The sequence below is a fragment of the Gopherus flavomarginatus genome, chromosome 9, assembly GCF_025201925.1.
Source record: "Gopherus flavomarginatus isolate rGopFla2 chromosome 9, rGopFla2.mat.asm, whole genome shotgun sequence".
In the NCBI taxonomy this organism is placed as follows: Eukaryota; Metazoa; Chordata; order Testudines; family Testudinidae; genus Gopherus; species Gopherus flavomarginatus.
This window is the reverse complement of record NC_066625.1, coordinates 39,488,670-39,510,261: the sequence shown is the minus strand read 5'-3', so window position 1 is coordinate 39,510,261 and position 21,592 is coordinate 39,488,670. Positions and strand designations below refer to the sequence as shown.

Below are 21,592 nucleotides of genomic sequence, written 5' to 3'. Positions count from 1 at the left end.
ATGCTATTCAATTTGTTCATGCTGGTGAGGCTGAGATATTTCAGTGCGCGGGGCCAGGCAGACAACTGTACTAGGGGGTGGGATGGCCTCAAACACTCACACTCTCTGTTCCAGCTTCTGTTGCTGAGAGTCGTACGTTTGCTTCATCTTTTCAATCTCAGCTTTTATGTGATCCTGGTTTCCAAGCAACTAAAAGACAAGAATGAATGGGAAGATGAAAGGCATCGTGCAGCGAGAATGACGGAACTGCAGAGAAAGCTCACCGAGAATGAGAAAATATTACCAGTTACTTAACGGATTGCCACTCACTGGGAAGATGTGTGCTAACGGGGGCGAAGTGAAATGCAGGGGAAAGGGCAGACTGAATAGGGAGCAGCTAATGCACTACAATACAGCTAATACAATAGGAAGTTGTGTTAAATCTATCCTGGTTGCATAGGTATCATCACACTAAGAGTGAAATCACACTGAGATGTGGATAGGAGGGTCAGTTTACCATGAGAAACTGAATGGTGGGTATTGAAGCACTAGTCAATATCACACAAATGACGATGCAACTGAGGCAAGAGGCTATTCCAGCCCATCATTCTGGGTTTGCTTTATCACCCCACCTCCACGGGGCCATCTGTGTCCCTAGCAGAACTCTCAAGAGCCCTCTCATTCAGCCCACCATCCATTCAGCCAAGGAATGAAGGCTAATTCTTCCTTAACTAGCCAAAGAGTTCACTGTTTAGCAATTTGAGACATCAGCAGAATACATTGCTGATGTAAGCAGGCATAGTTCACTTGACTTCAGTGCTTTTTTTCCCCAGTGGGATACTATGTGGATTGATTGTGCAGCTCTCCCAGCACTGGAGGCAAGAGAATGGGATGGAAGTTTGAACCCAAGTCTCCTGCACAGCAGTGCAGAGGTGCTACCACTGCGCCAACCCTTCTGTGAGATTATGGTGAACATGCACATAGCAGGTAACACAGACCCACTTCCTTTAAAACTCTTGTCTATATCTGCCCAACGAAAATGGCTGGGGGAAGCTCCAGTCGCAGCCTCTCCTTGCAGAAGTCACTGTATAAAACAATGCAGATCCAGTTTTCTAACAAACAAACGGAAGAGAGAGTACATGCCATTTCGTAACTATACAGCACTCAAGAAACTAGGTGTAGGCCAGGGGCCTCAAACTCAAAATGACCATGAGGGCCACATGAGGACTAGTACATTGGCCTGAGGGCTGCACTACTGACACCTCCTTCCGCTGCCCTCAGCCCTGCTCCCACTCCACCCCTTCCATGAGGTCCTGCCCCTGCCCCACCTCTTCCCACCCCTTCCCTGCCCCCATTCTAGCCCCTTCCCTGAAACCTCCACCCCAACTCTGCTCCCTCCCTGCCCCCAGGGAGTGCAGGAGGAGTCTGGGGTGCAGGAGGGATGAAGGGTGCAGCAGGGGGTCAAGGTGCAGGAGAGGTGAGGCAGGGGGCTCAGGGTAGGGGGTTCAACTGCAAGAGGGGCTCAGGGGGCGGGCCCTGGCCTGGCATGCACCGGGGCAGGGCAGGCTCCCGGCCTGCCTGCCCTGCCCCCGTGCAGCTCCAGGAAACGGTTGGAACGTGGGAGAGAGGCGAGGAGCAGCAGTGTGTGTTGCTGTTGCTTCAGGCACCGCCTCCAGCATCTCCCATTAGCCAGGAACAGGGAACTGCCAATGGGAGTTGCTGGGGGCGGTGCCTGAAGCAACATCAACACACACCCTTGCTCCTCTCCTTCCCCAGGTTCTGTCCGCTTCCCAGAGTGGCGTGGGGGCAGGGCAGGCAGGCAGGGAACCTACCCTGCCCCCGGTGCGCGTTGGGCCAGAGCTGCTCTAGGTAAATTCTGGGGGAGGGTGGGAAGGCCACAAGGAGCTCGTGGGACGCAGAAGATAACCTCGCAGGCTGCGTGTTTGAGACCCCTGTTGTAGGCAATTCTCCAAATTCAGTCTGACAGATGTTTTGCATGGGGGAAGGGTGAGCAAGGAGGATGAACCCCACACAATAAATAATCACAAAAGTACACAGCTCAGATACACATGCTGTGTTCCACACTCACATGTCTCTCCAGTTTTCGACGTTCGTGTTCAGAGGCAACTATATCTTCCGGCTGATTTCAAAAAACAAAAACAGGGCAGTGGTCAGATTCTGATCTCTTGGTGAAAGCAAGGAGATCAGACTACCTAGGAGGCCAGACATGTCCATACCTTCACTTTCCGGGCAGAGAGGCGGTGGACCACAGCCCGCACCCTTTCCAGCTCGGCCGAGATTTCATTGGCCAGTGCTTGGGATGGGGAGTAGTTACTCCATGACTGAGGAAGGGAGCTCCTGGTGTTAACCAGGTTTAGGAGCTCTATGCTCAGCTCTTCATTCTTAGCAACCTGCAAATTAAAACAAGATGGGAACCATTTCATTTCTTAAGCTTTCCCCTCTCCAACTCTCAGTGTGTATTATTCATCATGCATGTGCAGTTATTCATATACACAAAGCATTCACTTTATCCCTTTGGATAGCAGATTTTCTCTCTCACCTGTCTGAATATGGTGGTGAACTATTTAATTCTCATGAAAAGGCAGGGCTGGTACCATTAACTAGAACCAGCTAGAGAGAGCAAAGGTGTTGCTGTGTGATTTTCTTCCTTACACAGCTCTGCCAATGTCCCTCAATTCTCCCCTGCAGCATCTATGCTATTCCAGTTCTGGAGCCCTCACACAGTTCTGCCAGTGCACCTCATCCAGGACTTGCAGATCCTCCTGCTAATCCTCTCCCCCACCCCCTCAGCTCTGCCAATGCCCCTCACTCCTGACCTGCAGTACCCCTTACTATTCCAGTCCTGGACTTTTCCTAACCAAATTGAATAGTGTTACAAAAAATGGACAGATATCCTCTAGGAACTAGGCTGATGCCACCCAAGTCATTTCATTTTTGATCTTTATTATAGCTGAACACGGACCTCCAGAAGTAGGTTAACCCACAGCACCACCTAGCCATTCAGATTCAACGCAGTGCCAGTAGGAAGTTGACACATTTTGGAAGGATAAAAAGCATCTCAACTAGAAAGGCTCAGTTACAGGGGATCTGGAGTGAATATTGAGGGAATTCATGTCTCAAGGGAGGATTAAATAACAAAACTTTGATGGGGTTTTTGACTGGGAACAAGACTGAGTAATTGTTACCAATTCGCTGAATCCTGGAGGATGTGACGTTTTGGTAACTTTAGTCATCCATTTCAATAATGGGTAATCAAAAGAGAGCATAGGGTGGGCTGAGGCAGTGACGGGAGGAGAAAAGAGAAACTGACAAACAGACGAGAGATACAGCTGTAAAAGTTGACAGGAGCTCCCATGAAAAAGAAAGGCTACATGAGATCTTGCTTTATGTGGATAGCTACAGGGAGATAGGACCAAGATTTGCAAAGGGCTATTTTGAGGAGGTTGCACAACCTCCCAATGTCCCTGAAGAACCCCACAGCACCCTCCGGTAAATCAGAAGTGTTGTATTGATTTAGATGGAATATATGGGCCAAAGGTGTTAACGCAGTCACTGTCCAACATTGAATGGTGTTAAACAAGATCTGGGTTTGGTATACAGAGACTTCAGCCTGCTTAGTACTATGGCAAAACACACCATTAAAAATCCTTTTAACCTTTTGTTAAAGACAAAGAAAAGAAGGAAAAAGAGGTAAAGGGTTTGAAATGTAAAGTATGAAATAAGACGTTCATCGTAACAACATCCCTGTTCTCTTTACCACAGATTAACTGACTTGAAAGAGGATTTACAACAAATGTGCTAACAGCCTCAAAAAATGACTGACTGACATCTTAGAGGACGGACTTCTCCAAAAGGGCCATATGGCTAAAAAGGCCAATCCAGCCTATCTCATTTGCCTTGGACAGACACAGAGCAATTTGTGAATAGAAACACAGAATTGTTTTCATAATGCTTTGGAGACTCTCCCTATTATTTACAAGAGCTCACGAATGAGCTCACAGAGATGGTTTTGGGCCAAACAGCCATGACAACACACTGGCAAGTTCACAGACAGCTCATAATTAGATGTGTATGGGAGACTCATTGTGTCCTGAGAAGACCACTGTGCAGGGCCAGCGCTTCCATTTAGTCAGCCTAGGCAATCGCCTAGGGTGCCAGGATGATTGGTGGGTGGCGTTTTGCCTGAGGGGACAGCAGGCAGCTCCGGTGGACCTACCACAGTCGTGCCTGCAGAGGGTCCCCTGATCCGTGGTTCTGGTGGAGCTGCCACAGTCGTGCCAGTGGGCGGACAGTCAGCTGCTTGCGCGGCTCCGGTGGACCTCCCGCAGGCACGACTGCGGCAGCTCCACCGGAGCCGCAGGACCAGCACGCGGGGTGGCAAAATTGCCATGAGCCTAGGGTGCTAAAACCCCTAGCGCCGGTCCTGCCACTGTGGGTTTTGAACCTGAGGCTCCTTTCGAAAAATCTGTACTGAAAAAATAATGAGCAAAAGCCACACATTGTGACTAGTCCCAACTAGCTAATTCAAAATCACTTGCTTCCAGCAGCGAGTCCAGTGGTTAAAGCAGGGGACAGGAAGTCAAGAGACTACTGGTGAAATCTTGGCCCCATTGACTTCAATGAAACCAAGATTTCACCCTAGATTTCTAATCCTGACTCTCCCACTGACTTGTTGTGTGACTTTTGGCAAATCACTTAATCTCTGTGCTTCTATTTCCATAACTGTAAAATGGGCCTATTGACACTTACCTACCTCTGTAAAGTGCTCTTAGATCATTGGCTGAGTATACTAAAGTATTATTACTATAACATTAAAACTATAATTTAAATTTTAAAGGGACATGTCAACTTGAAAATCACATCTCCACCTGAAAATTGCATACCTCCCATGGGTAAAAGAAACTAAGATTAGTAAAAGTACACTAAAAAAAACCCTCTCCATTTGTTCAGTATGTTTATTCTGACAATATTTTATGTGTAGTTCCACTACAGTTTCACTGTTTTGCTTATGGTCCACTACACATCCTGGTTCATGCACTAACAAATAAGCCTGCTCTGCGAGGAGCTCACATTCATGCTCTTTCCCAGGCCCTACAGGAGGATGTTCTCCAGCAACAGCAAAGTAGAAATTGAAGAGGCAGCAGGCAGGCATGTTCACAGAGGAGGAGGAGGGCAGCATCGGTGAGAGCAAAGCCTGCATTGTGAGGAAAACTCAGCAGGTTAGCAGGTCTCACTCACCTCCTGTTCATGTTCTTTGCCCAGGGCCATATAATTGCTTTTCAGAATGATGTATTCATCAGCCAGCTCCTTGCGATTGGTCTCCACAATGTGCAGGCGTTCCTGTAGGGCATCATGCTCCCCAGTGACCTTCTCATCATGGAGCTCCAACTCCAGAATACGGTTCTCCAGGGTCAGTATCTACAGTGTGCAGGAGGCACAATTAGACTCTACAACAGGAACTGGGTGGGGCAGTGTAACATTCCTAGGTTTTCACTTGGCAAAACAGGTTCTCATCAGGCTTAGCGCACAAGTGACAAGTTTGGGAGTGCATTTCAATGCTCATGCAAGTGAAGGGAGAATGACAAGAGTCAGGGACAAACTGTGGGTATCAAGTGCACACCAAAGATTCTAGATTCTAGCCCTAGAATCAGTGTATCTGACAGAGGATGAGTATGAAGAGCAGCAGAGATGGGCTAATGCATAAGAATGTAATGCAGTATTATAGTGCCACATACCATATTTTTCAGTTCAAAGTTATCTGCCTCATACTGCTCTCTCATTTTGTTTGTCTCGATCTGGAGATCAACGAGGTCCTTAGAAATCTATGAGAGACACAAATGAGACTGCACTGTAATCTCGGGTACAGAAATCCGCAACAGGAAATTCCAGTTTCCTGAAATAAGGGCTTACAGGACATAAGTAGGGTTTCAGGGACAATGAGAGGTAAGATTTTTTTCAAAAAAAGTTACTTTTGAAATCGGAGATTTTTTATCCTGTAGAATCTGTTTAAGAGACTCTGTGACTACCCCTTCACTGCGAAGGTGGTATATGCCTGTTCCAGTTTGCCAGGCTAATGCCAGACTAGCCAGCCTGACAAGGTTTATGAAAAAGAGAAGCCCTCGCATTTATGTTTTCAATCTATGGGCCAAATCCTACAGTCTTTATTCAGTCCTCACTCAGATAAAAGTCCCACCGAAAACAATGGGAGTTCTGCCTGAACAGTGACTGAATTGGGACTAAGGATTTGGCCAAGAGAAAGCAGGCTAGCCTTCAGGAGTAGTGGTCTAGAGCCTCAGTTGAAGTTCAGGGACTGCCATTGAGGCCAACACTTCAGTGTTACTGATTATGCCAACAGGTGTAGACCAAAAATATAAGCACAAAAGAGATCTGCAAGCAGACATGCCTCTTGTGATCTGAGCACCAGCTTATTATAGAGGCACCGACCACGGCTCCATAGGTAAAGCTGAGAAGAGTTTTGCACCTTAATATTAAAATATGCTGATGCTGAGACACATCAGCTGAGAACTGTGGAGAAACCCTAGACTGGATACCCTTATAACCCCAAAGAGGAAGAGTATAAAGGGCAAGTTAAAACACTGAAATTAAGTGATCACATTTTGAGACATCTCTGCCTTTTCCAGAAGGAAGTGATGTGGAATAGTGGCTATCTGGAAGCTGACATAGTGCACCAGTCTTAGACTTCCCCAGCAGAAGTAACTAGAAGGAATAAAGTAGAGTAGCCCTGGCTGTTGGGGAGTGCACATGTTTTTATAGACCTTCAGGGACAATATCTTTACATTTCTCAAGGATTCTACATACCCATATATTTCTAGGCTCAGTGGGGTTCAACAGCTCAAGTATCTCCAGCTCCCAAGGTGCATGCATTACCTTAAGTTTCTCCTCCTCACTGAAAACCAATCTGGATGACAAGTCTGTTTTGGAACCAACCAGCTTCCCCATCTTCTCCTGCAGATCTCCAAGCTTTGCGTACAGTCTTTCATTCCTATCCTGCAGCTGCACCTGGGTACACAAAACAACTCCAGTGACTTTCTATGCTGAGCAGAGACAAGATCTTCTCCCTTGTGCACAGCACTGCACAGATAGGCAGGTTGAGGGAAGGGAAGGGAAGAACAAACCACTTACATGATGAGAAAACACAGCTTTCTGCATATAGTGGCTTTAACAGATTGGAAAGGGGGTTGTCAGTTGCCATCTTCATCCTGAGATTAGGATCAAGTTTTCAAAATACCTGACTCAGTATGCAGGAAAGGCACTGAAGACAAAATTTGCATTTCACACTTACATTTTCATTGGTGAGGCACTGGACCTGTTCTCGGAGGGTGCTTATGTTCTCACTCTCCATGGCACTCCTAAGATCCATGTGTTCATACAGTCGGTGCTGAAGGACCAGGATCCTTGCCCAGTACTGAGTAAGCAATGACTGAGGATCAAAGAAAGAACCAGAGATGGGATTTTGGTGACAAAAATCTTTATCTGCCAATAGGTCTTTCCTCTATGGATAGCATACACAGGGTTGCTATAAACTCAGGTTGCTAGAGGGTGTGGTTTTCATTTTGTTTATGAGGTGGAACAAATGACTACACCTGCTCCTAGGAACTGCCAAAGAGGAAGCAACTAACGACACATCCAGTCTGGTATCCTGATTGTTCCCATGGCATATACTAGAGGTTTCAAAGGAAAGCTCAGCAGGTCCCCCTCTTTGTTTGTATAAGGATCTCAGTAAACATTTCACTTGTATCTTTATTGTATTTTTCCCATATTCTTCCTATCTGATCATATTCTTTTAAATAACTAAATGTTCTTTGTCAGATCATTGTAACCCTCCTGTTCTGGGCAGGATACTGCAATAAGACAGCAATCAATACATGCAACAGAGACATGGGTTGGTCTGCTTCAGTCTCAGGAAGTGGTTTCACTCACAGACAAATCCTAGAAGGATGACATTCCTGAACTGTAGAATCTGGGATTAATTCAGTGTCAAGAGGAACTCTGCCTGCACCTTTCCAGAACGAGTGGAACACAAGGAAGTTATTCTGTACTGAGATCTCTCTGATCTGGAAAAATGAGACTAAACTGAAACCACACAAAACTGGGACTGCCATCTTCTGATGTGCCACTTGCTGATTGCCAGCATATGCCAAGTGGACTCTCATTACACCGAAAGAGGGAGTCAAAATATTTATTCTGAGGGGGAATTAAGGGTTTTCACCCATCCCCTTATTTTTAAAGCACCCTCTCCCTATAGATGGAGTATACTTATCCTGTGTCTGGAACGGAAGAAAAATCTTTGGAGGTTGAAATGCTATTCTATAACTAGCCGCTGGGGGTGGAAAAGAGTTTTGCCTCTAAGCTCAGGACAGAGCAACATCTCCAATGTTCCCAGCCCCTGATTGTCTGAGAACACTAATGCTGGCCAATATCAAAAGATGTTGGGTTCAGGTTTGAGTTTACCTGCTAAATTCAGAAAATTCAAAATATCCGTGATCATATGGCAGTAGCCACCAAGCAGGAATGAGGTTTTTGGGATGGGGCAGAAGTCGCAGGAGAGAAAGCACAGCAGGGGGAAAGTAGCCAACCTTCTCATCTTTTCTGTGCTCTGGTCTCCCACAGTGCAAAATTTCCTAGGGCATCATCACAACATGAGGATGCAAGCACCACATCACCAAACTCAAACATCCACTGGTTGAATTTAGTTTGGCTGGTTGAATTTAGTTGAATTTAGATATGAATCAAGCAGCTGAACACAGGTTTGTATCTTTTATTGACCCATTAAGCCAGCCCTGTTTTTAACTCAACGAACAATGCACTATGAACCCAACCATTATAGTGATATAGATGTTGCAGTTTAAGCAGCCATTAATATTCAGTGTTCAGCAACCCAGTCCTATTAAATGTCTAGATTCCTCCCAGAAAAGATCCAGCTGAGGCCAGAATCTAGGGATTTGGGACCTATACTGTACCTCTACAAAGTATTCATTTAAAAAACAGGAAGTTCTTAACTTGCGAGAGAACTATACAGGTCTTCAGCACAGCCGCCAGATGCCGAGAATCCGAGGTTGGAGACAGGCAGAAAATAACCCTGGTTTTGCCAGGGCTTCTTCCAGCAACTGTGTCAACTTGGAATCACTGTAGGAAAAGTAAAATAAAACTGACATTGGACTCTATTCCCTGCCATTTCTGAAATAAACTGTGTCATCTAGTGTCAACTAAAGGCAGTCAGATGGCAATATCCAATCTCACCTCCAGAGCCAAGATCATCAACACTCACTCCACTTGTGAAAACTTAAATTATTTTGTTCCTTTGTCTCTTTCTAGTAGCCTATATCACCAGGCATCAGAGCACAGGGAATCCTTCACTTTGCTACCCCCAGCATGGGTGTGTGTCAGGCAGGACCTCAGACATCAGGGCTAGTGATAAAGTTAGGATTTTCAGAGAAACCTCTGGGAATTAGATATCTGAATCTCAAATCCTACTGAACTTTAATGGGAGTTGGGTGCCTAACAGCTGGTTGGGAATTTTTTGACTCTGCATATTTTTGTCAAAAAATATCAATTTGTCAAAATTGAAACCATTTATGGGAACATGTCCATTTCAACAAAATGTCCTATTTGGGAAAAAATTGGAAAAAAGTTTCAAAATTGTCAAAAGAGGATGTTTTGACATATTCAAAGTGAAAAATTCAGGTTTCTTGGTTTGAAATAGATTTGTGTTTTGAAATTGAAATTAATTCTAGTAAAAATAAATTTTAAATGTCAAAAGGTCTAAAATTGAATGGAAACATTTCAACAGACCCGAACCAAAACACTTTTTGGATTTTCAGTTTGCAAAAATGTTTGAAATTTCAAGTTTTCACCCCCATTTGGGATGGGAAAATTTTTCTAAATCTCAAAAATTTTCCTGAGATGGGAAAAACCATTTCCTACCCAGCTCTAGTGCTTAACTCCCTGGGGTTTCTTTGAGAACCCCAGTCTATAGAAACAGCCAGTTTGGCTGAATGGGACACCTGCCTTACACTTTGGACTATTTAATCTCTCTTACCTCATTTCAATCATATGCTTCCTGCATGCACTATCCGAAGTCTTCCTGGCTACGCTACAGCAGCATATGTTTGAGCTGGCCTGAATGAGGTTGCCCATCTCACCTATGCCCTCTCTTAAGCGTTATCTTCACAACACCCCTAGTTTCAGCCTGCTCAAGGAACAGACAATATATTGCTCCCCAATTCAGGCCTTTTACAAGATAGTACAATATTTTACTCACTAGGCCATCAGGCAGTCCAGAATTTTTACTTAAATTGCTTGTATGCCATCTCTCATCCTGCTTGTGCAGCCCTTTTAACGAATACAGGGTATTCCATTAATGCAGACCATATAATAGGAAAGGCCTGCATGGTGCTGCTTATACACTGTGAGCCAGATTCTGAGCTCAGTCACAGCAGTGTAAATCCATTGACTAGGATGGAGTTACTTGGGGTTTACACAAGTGTGACAGAGATCATACACTGACTCTGAATGCAGCAAAGTGGCCACTAAGCAACATTCACCTGTAGTTGATCATTCAGTCTGGAGATGGGTAAACTGCCAGCTGATTGACAACCCAGTAGAAAACCACCAAGGAATTCTTCAACAGAGGCTTCTCTTGAACTCCCACCCCACAGGTTCTCAGTGAGGTTCTCTGCTCCAGGAAGATCCACAATTTTCAGCCAGCATCTGACTGGATTAGGTTATTTAGGGAGATGCTGCGAGAGACACAGGAAAAATCACTCAGAACCAAAGAACTGAGGTAGTTAGTTAGAGGTACCAGGATCTGAGAGTCTCCAGAGTCATGCAGAGCAGGGTCCTTGTCTGACTCTGAAGACTCTGCTACCAGAAGCTAGGTAGACAAAGGATTGGCTCACAATCTAAATGGAGGCTTAAGAATCAGAAAGAATGGAAAAGAGCAAAGCTTTCAGATGTGTTTCTTGAACCTTCTTCTGAAGCATCTGGTACTGGCCATCGTCAGGCACAGGATACTGGATTAGATGAACCATTGGTCTGATTCAGTATAATTCCTAGGTCAAGTACTAGCACTTCCTTAGTTAACACTTAACAATGGCAAGATGGTGTAGACATGCAGACTCACCCCTGTGGCGCCTCCTGGTGGTGCCTCCTGGGAATTAGCTCTTTTTCCAGCCAGGAGCGCCCTCTGCAGGCTGGTGATCCGCCTGTCCTCTTGGCCCCCATGTCCCTCCCTGGACCCCAGTGCCCTTTTAACTGGGGTGCTGCCCCCTGGAAGTACCCCACCAATCTGGGTCTCCCCTCCCTGGGGAGCCCCAACCCACTATCCCCACTTTGCCTCAGTTTTGGCTACTGCCCAGTCTCCATCTACCCCCCGTACACTGGGGCAGACTGCAGTATCAGTCACTCATCATAGGCAAAGGGGTTTGGACCTGCTGCCTTTGCCTAGCCCTAGGCTGCCCCCTGCAACCCCCAGTACCTGTTGGCCTTGTGCTAGGCCACAGCCTGGGGCTTTCCAGGCTGGAGTTCCCCAGCTCCTCTGCCTTTCCCCAGCCCTGCTCCACTCAAGTACTCCGTCTCTAGCTCCCTGTAGCCAGGCCCTTCTCTCTTTGAATGCAGAGAGAGACTGACTGGGCTCCTGGCTCATTGCCTCTTCTAGGAGCCAGCTGGGCCTGACTGGGACATGGCCACAGCTAAGCCTGCTTTCCCTCAATCAGCCCAGGCTTCTTGCCCCAGCCACAACCCTCTCCTAGGCAGGGGCGGCTCTAGGCATTTTGCTGCCCCAAGCATGACAGGCAGGTTGCCTTCGGCGGCATGCCGGCAGAGGGTCCGCTGGTCCCGCGGCTTCGGTGGACCTCCCTCGCAGCGACCGGCAGAGCACCCCCAGTGGCTTGCCACCCCAGGCACGCACTTGGCGTGCTGGGGCCTGGAGCCACCCCTGCTCCTAGGGCTGTTTTAAGCCCCGAAGGGCAGGAGCGGGTAACCACCCTGCTACAGGTGGCTACATTTGAACATAATTTATAAGGGACAAAGAAACAAACATGAGAAAATATATTAAGACACAGATGTGAAAACCCAAACTCTGAAACCCTAGGTCCACACTCACCACCTATAGGTTAAAGTGAGTGATGATGCTGGAATGGTTCGAAGTCAGCCCATAGTTGCTCACAGCCCCAGTTGTGTGTGCCCAGCCCTGGCGGAATGCTGTGGTGGCTTCTGCTGCTGAGGACATCATCATATGGGACAGCCCCTGACAACCAAGAGAGCATGAGTGGCTGAGACAGCTAGTATTTCAATGCTGATAACTACATGGGCTAGAATCATGGCCCCCATGTCCTCTGATCTAGATCTGACCCAAATTATGTGGCAGAAATTCCAAGAATCATATGGTCCTAATGCCACAAGGCATCCCCCATGACTGTCCTCACTCTAGGAGAGGCCGATATGACTGGGACAGTATCCCTTGCTTTCTGGAACATTACATTTCTCTCCCACTATTGGGCAGGGAGGGAGGTGACCTTACATTTAGGAGACGAAGTTGAATTCTTCATTCCCTATCCCAGCAAGCCTTGAGTCCATTGATTCATAGATTCCAAGGCAAAAAGGGACTACTGTGATCATCTAGGCTGATCTCCTGTATAACGCAAGCCATAGAACTTCCCCAAAATAACTCCTAAAGCAGATCTTTTAGAAAAACTTCCAATCTTGATTTAAAAATTATCAGTGATAGAGAATCCATGACAGTTGGTAAATTGTTCCAATGGTTAATTACCCTCACTGCTAAAAATGTATACCTTATTTCCTGTCTGAATTTGTCTAACTTCAACTTCCAGCCATTGGATCATGTTATACCTCTGTCTGCTAGATTAAAGAACCCATTATCAAAATATTTGTTCCTTATGTAGGTATTTACAGACTGTGATCAAGTCACCCTTTAACCTTTTCTAGTTAGCTGCCCCACTGCATCCTTACCACAGTGATGGAGAAGTACATTAGGATATGTTTCCAGTAAAACAATACAAAAACACTTTAAGCCTCTGATGTATCATTCGATTTAGAGATGGGCCTAAACCAAAACCCATACACAAACACCCTCATTCTCTAATTTAATCAAGCCCCATGCTCCAGGATAGGTAATAGATACTGTTCAACAATCTACTTTCTTGATCTCTACAATACTCACAACCTCTGTCCCAGCCTCTTGTCAATAGGATGTCCTAGAATCATAGAACATTAGGGTTGGAAGAGACCTCAAGAGGTCATCTAGTCCAGCCCCCTGTTCAAAGCAGGACCAACTCCAACTAAATCATCCCAGCCAGGACTTTGGCAAGCCGGGCCTTAGAAACCTTGGTCTTTGAACCTTATTCAAGCTGCAGCTGATAGCTAGGGGGGACCCTCCCAAACCTATCTTTGTCCAGCTGAGCCGAGGAGTGGAAACATGACCAAACTCTGAAGCAAGAAGTTAGCTCTTCCAAAAGCCATTTGCTTGCCCAAATTAAATGATGTCCTAGGAGATGTGAGGGCCCTCCACCCATTTGACTGGTGGTGATCTTCAAAGGAAGTCCTGCCCAGTCCTTCTCAGCCCTCATTCATGCTCAGAAATGGCCCCAGCTCAGCCATCAATGAAGATGCACTGGTGCTGCCTCCTAAATGTAGACCAAGACATAAAGGAGTTTCCATCAACTGAACTAGTCAATGTGTACCCCTGGATATAAGTGAGATAAATCCTAATTAGTTCAATCAGTGCCACCTCTGGTTTGCTCTTGTCTACATGGTACAGCCACATGATTACTGGCCACCAGTGGCTGAGTTGGAATTATTCCCAAGCATAGATAATACTTTAGTCAGAATGGCAGTTGAGATGTGAGACCATAACAATGGTCTGTAGGCCATGAGGGTTAAAGCTGGGAGAACTTGATGAGTGATTGTCAAGAGTTAAAGAAATGCAAGTTCTTAATCCCCATGTTTTGTTATCCTTTTCATCATCTCCATTATTCCTATTGGTAACATGAGTTTAGAAAAGAACCTGTCTCTTATGTGTGAATAAAATGCAATGCTCTGAGAGCCACAAGTCTGAGTAACTTCTCAATGTCTGTCCAAACCTAGCCTCAAAAAGACTGAGTGAAAAAAAGAGAATGATAGGAGAGAGATGGATACCTTGATGTAGGCTCCATCTTGAGCAGAGTAAACCAGCTCTACGTTAGTGGCATCTGGTCCAGGTTGCTAGAGAAGATCCTTCAGCACCTCACTGTGGATTTCATACATAAACGTAGAAAGGGATCAAGTGGCAGAGCCATTCTGGCGCTTATGGGAAGGAAAACCTAATGAAATATGCAATTATGGCTTATTCTTCTGCAAAAGCAACTGACACCACTGAAGTGATTTCATAAGAGCATTAAAACAGTGACAAGAATTCATAGTCTCTTCACACCTACAGCCACATCCACATACCAGGGCTGGGATATACAGAAGCTGATAGTGGGTGTTTCAGTGAACTAATAATGAGACCCATACCCCCATCTGCCAAGAACAGTTGGGCCTGTAGTATAGACATGGCATTAGAATCCAAGGCTAGTTCTCTGATTCCAGAATATAACCTCTGAGCATAATCAGAGGCCCGGTCTACACTAGAAAATTAAGTTGGCATAATGACTGTTCAGCGGTGTGAAAAATCCACCCCCCAGAACAGTGTAATTATAAGCCAAGTTAAGTCCCTGTGTGGCCAGCACTAGAATGATGGAAGAATTCTTCCATTGCTCTAGTTACTGCCTCTTGGGGAGGTGGACTATCTACTATGCTGATCAGAGAATCCCTCCTGTCGGCACATAGATAGTGTCTACACTGAAGTGCTATAGTGACACAGCTGCAGCAGCACAGCTGTGCCACTGTAGCACTTTAAGTGTGGACAAGTCCACAGTCACTTACTCAGATATCAGTTCTGGGATGCATATGAAGCCTTGATTCACACATTAAGGGCTGGTCTACACTGGAGGGAGGTGTGGGAGGGAAATAGATCTAAGATACGCAACTTCAGTTACGCTATTTGCATAGCTGAAGTCGAAGTATCTTAGTTTGACTTACCTGGCCGCAGTGCAGACGTGGCCCAAGTGATTAACACTCCACTTCCATCCTACAATCGCTGCACAATCCATATGAAAGCACCAGCACCCTCAGCCTCTGAGGGTATATCTACACTGCAAAAAAAATACCCATGGCAGCAAGTCTCTGAGCCTGTGTGGACTGGTTTGTACTCATGCTAACAGGGTTAAAAATTGCAGTTGTTTGTGCCTGAGTGGGAGCCTGAGCTCTGAAACATGGTGAGAAGAGTGTGTCTCAGAGCTCAGATTCCAGACCAAATCGGAATGTCTACAATGATATTTTTAGTCCCTAGCGTAAGTCTTGCAAACACAAATCAGTTGGACTAGGCTCTCAGACTTGCTGCAGTGGTTTTTTGTTGTTTTTTTGCACTGTACACATACTCTGAGAAACAAGATTCTTAAGCCTATACAGTACAGCCACCAGTGCAGATAATTTTACTAAACTACTTCATAAATGCTTTAACATTTGTGCTGAGCTGGATGCTTCTGGTTCAACTAGAAGTCTCTGTTTTGCTTAATGTTCCTGACACTTCAAAATGGCATAACACTGAAAACACAGACATTATGTATTATGCGGTTTAATAATTATAGGTGTTTTAAAACCTTTTAACTGAGAATCCAAGGACCTTACAAATGGTTTTCTCTGTCTGCCGTGCTCAGTAATTTCTCCTTCTTAGGTTCGTGAACTGGTGTATTGTGATAGATACCACATGAAAAGATTGACTTTTATCTACCTTGATAAAAACAATGATTTTAAAATTATGTATATTAAATAAAAAATTGGACTTTTATTTAAATTGGATTTTTTTGATAAAAAGTTTTTCAAGGAAAAAACCTATTTAAAGATAAAGATATATTATAGCTCAAAGATATCTCATCATGGAATAGGGATTATAAATTCTAATTCTATAGTGTGAGACAATATATTCATATAATGTTTAAGAAAACTTTTGTAAATGAGTTCCAATAGTTCTTGGATTAGGGACCCAACTTATGGAGTTCCAGGGGCTTCTGTATAGATTATTTAGGTTAATCTTTCTATCTACCCAATGAGATTCAGTGCTGAGTCTAGAAGATACCATCAGAGATGCTTAGTTTTGCAGTTCTCAAACTGTGGATGTGTGTCTCCAGAGATAACATGCTTGTTAATGGCAAAATAAATAAAATAAAAAATAAATAAATAGATATATAGAGGTGAGAAATAAACAGACCTCAACCCTATTGTCTCTCTACAAAGTTGTGTACACAGAGTCAATCTCTTACCTCTCTCTAAAAGTGCAAAATTTCAAAAATTTCAATAAATAGAAGATTGTTGGGTATGGAATAGAGCTGGACAAGAAGTCTGGAGATAAATGTGAGAAGGGAGGGACAGGCAGTAGAAACAAAAGTGAAACTGTTTGAGCAGCATATTCCAGAAGTCCTGAGGTCTTCTGAGTGTAGCGTTCATTGATCTGAGATCTACCATACCCAGCAGGCCATAAGAGAGACCCAGTTTGGGAATATTTTAATGAAGTTCCTCTACTTGCGGGTAAGACAGGCGTGCGTGCAAAATACAAATAGTGCAACAAAGAAATGCAAGGCCTGGTTTCCCAAGTGAAACATAATAATGAGAAGTGTTCCTTCCCAGGAGGAACCTGCATTGAAGATGATGAAAAGAACATGGCTGAACACGTAGGATCGTCAGGTTGGTAAACTTTTTTATTTCATATTTCTTTCTTAAGGACTGCCTGTCTTCCTTCTGGACTATTCTTGAATTCTCATGTTTGAGCAAAAAATATAGTTGTTACTCTATGGTATTATCATTTTAGATGCAGTTGTGATAAAAAATAAATAGCTGAAATAGTCAGATCTTCCTTTTACAATTTCACCTTTAAAGTAGTACTGAGTGTCAGTGAATGCAATGAGTAATATTAAAATGGTGCACACTATGGTAATAATAATTAAATAGCTACATTGATTTATTTTGTTTAAGAGAATCCATCCTCAACATACAGGATTTTGAAGACTATTTACCTTCAAGATCACTATCATTTTCTATAATTTTCAGAGTTATCTGCCGGTGATAGCGTTTCAGTCACATCATGTATGTCACAGCCACAGTAGCAAACAGAAAAAAAAATCTCCAAAATCCAGAAACAACCATAGATAAATTTGTGATAAGAACAGCAGATTACAAAAAGAGGTAATTGATGAAAAAATTGTCTGGTTTGTTTATGCAACAAATTCTCCTTTATGTATGATTGAGAACCCAAACTTCATTAACATGGTTCAATCATTAAGACCAGGATACAGTCCACTAAACAGAGCAGATGTCGCAGGCAAATTGCTGGATAAAGTGTATGAAAGAAATTGAGCAGTGTGCAAAAGGCCTAGAGGGTAAAATTGTTAGCCTGAGTCTTGATGGGTGGAGCAATGTCCACAATGATCCTGTTGTATGTGCTTGTGTGACAACAGAAGAAGGGAATGTTTTCCTTACCGAAACAATTGATACATCAGGAAATGCACACACAGCAGAATACTTACAAGAAGTAGCAGTAAAAGCTATAACAAAACTGTGAAAAAAAAATTTCACGTCTAGTACGCAGCTTGATCACAGACAATGTTGCAAATGTATCCAAGATGAGAAGAAATTATTTAGAAGAGAGTCCCAAGCTAATAACAAATACAGTTGCAGTGCTCATTTGATGCACCTCCTAGCCAAAGACTTCAGTGTTCCAAAAATAAAGGCTAATGTTGTTGAAGTTGCAAAATACTTCTGTAACAATCACTTTACAGCAGCTGCTCTGAAAAGAGTGGGAGGAACTAAGCTAACTCTCCCACAAGATGTGTGATGGAACTCAACAGTGGACTGTTTTGAGCACTATATCAAGAACTGGCCTAATCTGATGCCAGTTTGTGAACAAAATTGTGAAAAAATAGATGGCACTGTCACAGCCAAACTTCTCAACATTGTGTTTAAGAGAAATGTTGAATACATGCCAAGCACCCTGAAGCCTATTTCTGAAGCCTTGAACAAAATGCAGGGAAATAGCTGTTTTAGTGCTCATGCTGTTGAAATTTGGAAGGAAGTGAGTGAGATCTTAAAAAGAGAAATATGCAATGACAGAGTTAAATTACAAGCATTAAAAAAATGAATGGGATAAGCACTATCTCCAGCTCATTTTCTTGCAAGTATTCTCAATACTCAGTACCAGGGTCAAACCTTAACTGCTGAAGAAGAGGAGTTGGCTATGACATGGACATCCAGCAATCAACCCTCCATAATGCCAACTATAATAAACTTCAGAGCTAAGGGTGAACCTTTCAAGAAATAGATGTTTGTTGATGATGTTCTAAAGAAAGTCACACCAGTGAACTTGTGGAAGTCACTTAAGCACTTGGTTTCAGAGACTGTTGAAGTGATAATCTCACTTTTAACAGCAGTAGCTTCTTCTGACGGTGTAGAAAGAATACTTTTTTCCTTTGGACTAATTCATTCTAAATTGAGAAATCATTTGGGACCTGAAAAAGCAGGAAAGCTTGTTTTTCTTTTCCAAAATTATGAACAAACAGGAAAATGAAGGTGAAGATGACTGAGTTAGCTGCAGAAGCCAATATTTTAAGTTTCTCATGTTGACCTGACAGTCAATTTTTAATTTCATTTAACTATTTTAGTTAAACAATTTTAACAAAAACAAACCTGATTTAAAAAAACTTGAATGTTTAACTAAGTCAAAAAATTCATATGTTTGTGTTGTTAAAATATTATGTTTGCTGTTGAAGAAAAAAATCCAGATTGTCATAAATAGAGTGTTAAGGGTTAATGTATCTTATATCTGTAAAGGGTTACAAGCAGGAAACTGGACAGCTGACCAGAAGACCAATCAGAAGACAAGATACTGTTAAATTCGGGTGGAGGGAAGTTTGGGTGTGAGTTCTTTGTTCTTCCCTTCGGGGGGTCTGAGAGAGACCAGACGTTACTACAGGCTCTCTAAGTTTCTTTTCATATAGAAAGTAAAACAGGCGGTTTAGGCTTTTTAATTGTTTTACTCTATTTGCATTTGTGGATCTGACTGGTTAACTTTTATATGTTTAGTTGCTGGGAATATTTTGATTTGTATTGGTACTGGGGGGAAGGTCTCTTTCTGGTGTCTGTAAGCTATAGGACCCTGTAATAGTTACATCTTGAAGTTACAGAGATAATTCTTTACTTTTTCCTTTCTTTTATTAAAAGATTTCTTTTTAGAGAACCTGATTGATTGTTTTTTTCTCTGTTTCCCTTGTTTTATCCCAGGGGATTGGGATAACTCACCAGGACCGGTGGGGAGAGAGAAAATCTCTCTCTGTTTTCCTTGAATCTGTTTGCCTCTTTGTGGAAGGGAACGGAGATGCTTCTCTGTATGGTGATTTAAGAGGTTAGATCAGTATCACAGGATAGCCCAGGGAGGGAAGTTCTGAGAGGGGGAAGGTGGGGACAATGGTTTATTTCTCCTTGTTTTAAGAACCCAAGGGATCTGGGTTCTTGGGGTCCCCAGGGAAGGTCAGAGTGCCCCAAAATACTATATTTTTGGGCGGTGGCAGCCTATCAGATCTAAGCTGGTAATTAAGCTTAGGGAAATTCATGCTAGTATCTCATTCCTGGACTCTAAGGTTCAGATTTGAGAAAGAATGCTATGACACAGATACATAACGTTTTTGTTTTAGTTAATTAAACAATTTAAATGTCTGTCTGTTGATGTTCTCCTCCTAATACAGCATGGGAAAATCCTCCAAATATTAATGATTAACCTGCTCAATTGGAAATAGTTCACCTCTCAATGACTTCATAAATATTTCATTTACCAAAGGTAATTGAAGCAGATAACCAAACAATCATTCATTTTCTGATATAGATGTAAAACTAATCTGAAAAGTTTTCAAAATAAATCACTTTAGAAATGTGAGTGTGTACCTTCTAAAAATGAAACCTACATCAATCTGAGTTGTGAAGACTATGTATTAAGGTTATAACCACCACCAAGAATGTACCTTTATGTAGAAATCCACGATTAAAATCGAGACTTCCTACCTAGTGATTCAAATCAATTTAATTTAAATCAAATCTACCCTGATTTTTATTATTGCTATTATTTATTATTTGTATTATCACAATGCCCAGGAGTTCCGTGCATTGACCAGGACCCCATTGTGCTAGGTGCTATACAAACAGATTAAAAAGATATTTTTACCTGATATTTTCTACTGGTTTAGAAATGTGAGGCCAAATTCTGTCCTAATTTACATCATAGGAAGTAAATCAGGGCAGAATTTGTCCTTTCGTAGTCATAGCATTTTAACATTTACTTGTAGGTGACAGCTCCATCCACTCAAGTGCAAAAAAGAAAAAAGAGGGGGCTAATAAATGTGTTTCTCCGTATCGAGCTAAAAATTACATTTTCCTCCTGGGCGTTCCCTCCTGCACTGTGCTTTTAATTCTTCTTCTTCGACTGTCCCTCAGTGCGAGGATGTCATCTGCCAAGGAGGTTCATTGGTGGGTTTTAGGTGGCTGAAGAGCCCAATTCATGCCCTGCAGATTTTCCCACAGAAGTGACAAGTGTAATGTTGGAGGAAACAGAGTTGTAGGTTAGAGTGTTGCACTCTCTTTCCTCCTTTGTCGCTTTTCTGTCTCATGAGCACATCTGTTCTCCTCAAAGTGGGCTGTGGTTTGGTGTATGCTGTGGCATCAGCGTGTTCTGTTCTGCGCCAAGTCTTCCCAGTTTGTTGGGTTGATGCCTCCATTTTAAAAAGGTATGTCTTTAAAGGGCTTCCACTACCCTCTGTGAGCCCTTCTTCCCTGACTTAACTGAGAGAAGAGTACTTGCTGTGGGAGAAAAGTGTCAGGCATATGTACTGTCATGGTATAATTCCCCGCTCTGAACCTTAGCGTCCAAAAGATGGGGTACCAGCATGAATTCCTCTAAGCTCAATTACCAGCTTAGTACTTGTAGCGCTGCCACCAGCCAGGAATTCCAGTGCCTGGTGCACTCTGGTCCCCCCAAAACCTAGCCCGGGGACCCCCAAGACCCAGTCTCTCTGAATCTTAACACAAGGAAAGTAAACACTTCCCCTCCCTGGGTTACCCTGGAAGATCACTGTGATTCAAACTCCTTGAATCTTAACACAGAGAGGAAAATTCACCTTCCCCCCTCCTTCTCTCTCCCCCTCCCAGACTCTCCCTGAGAGAGAAAGTAAGCTCTCTCTCCCCCTTCCCTCCTTTCTCCCCACCAAGTCCCTGGTGAATCCAGATCCAGTCCCCTGGGGTCTCACCAGAATAAAAAAAACAATCAGGTTCTTAAACAAGAAAAGCTTTTAATTTTTACTGTTTTTTCTTTCTTTAATTATCTTTGTAAATTTAAGATGGAATATGTTACAGGGTCTTTCAGCTATAGACACTGGGAATACCCTCCCAGCCTAAGTATACAAGTACAAATTAAAATCCTTTCAACAAAATACAAATT

At 43.5% G+C, this 21,592-nt stretch overlaps 2 protein-coding genes across 4 annotated transcripts in view; one reads left to right on the top strand and one right to left on the bottom strand.

Annotated features, from left to right (window-relative positions):
* CCDC78 (coiled-coil domain containing 78) overlaps nucleotides 1-7,618 on the bottom strand; it is a 59,606-nt gene extending 51,988 nt beyond the window's left edge. Inside the window, exons 1-8 of one of the 3 annotated variants that reach the window (XM_050968262.1) lie at nucleotides 7,304-7,352; nucleotides 7,144-7,220; nucleotides 6,889-7,020; nucleotides 5,736-5,822; nucleotides 5,239-5,418; nucleotides 2,217-2,390; nucleotides 2,069-2,119; nucleotides 101-189 (exon numbers count right to left, since the gene is read on the bottom strand). In XM_050968262.1, coding sequence (XP_050824219.1) covers nucleotides 101-189; nucleotides 2,069-2,119; nucleotides 2,217-2,390; nucleotides 5,239-5,418; nucleotides 5,736-5,822; nucleotides 6,889-7,020; nucleotides 7,144-7,170 — 740 coding nt within the window. In that variant the 5' untranslated portion in view covers nucleotides 7,171-7,220; nucleotides 7,304-7,352. Of the gene's footprint in view, nucleotides 1-100; nucleotides 190-2,068; nucleotides 2,120-2,216; nucleotides 2,391-5,238; nucleotides 5,419-5,735; nucleotides 5,823-6,888; nucleotides 7,021-7,143; nucleotides 7,221-7,303 lie in introns of all 3 variants that reach the window. The other 2 variants (XM_050968261.1, XM_050968263.1) reach the window with 2 other exon arrangements.
* METRN (meteorin, glial cell differentiation regulator) overlaps nucleotides 1-21,592 on the top strand; it is a 291,968-nt gene that overhangs the window by 134,033 nt on the left and 136,343 nt on the right. The window lies entirely within an intron of this gene.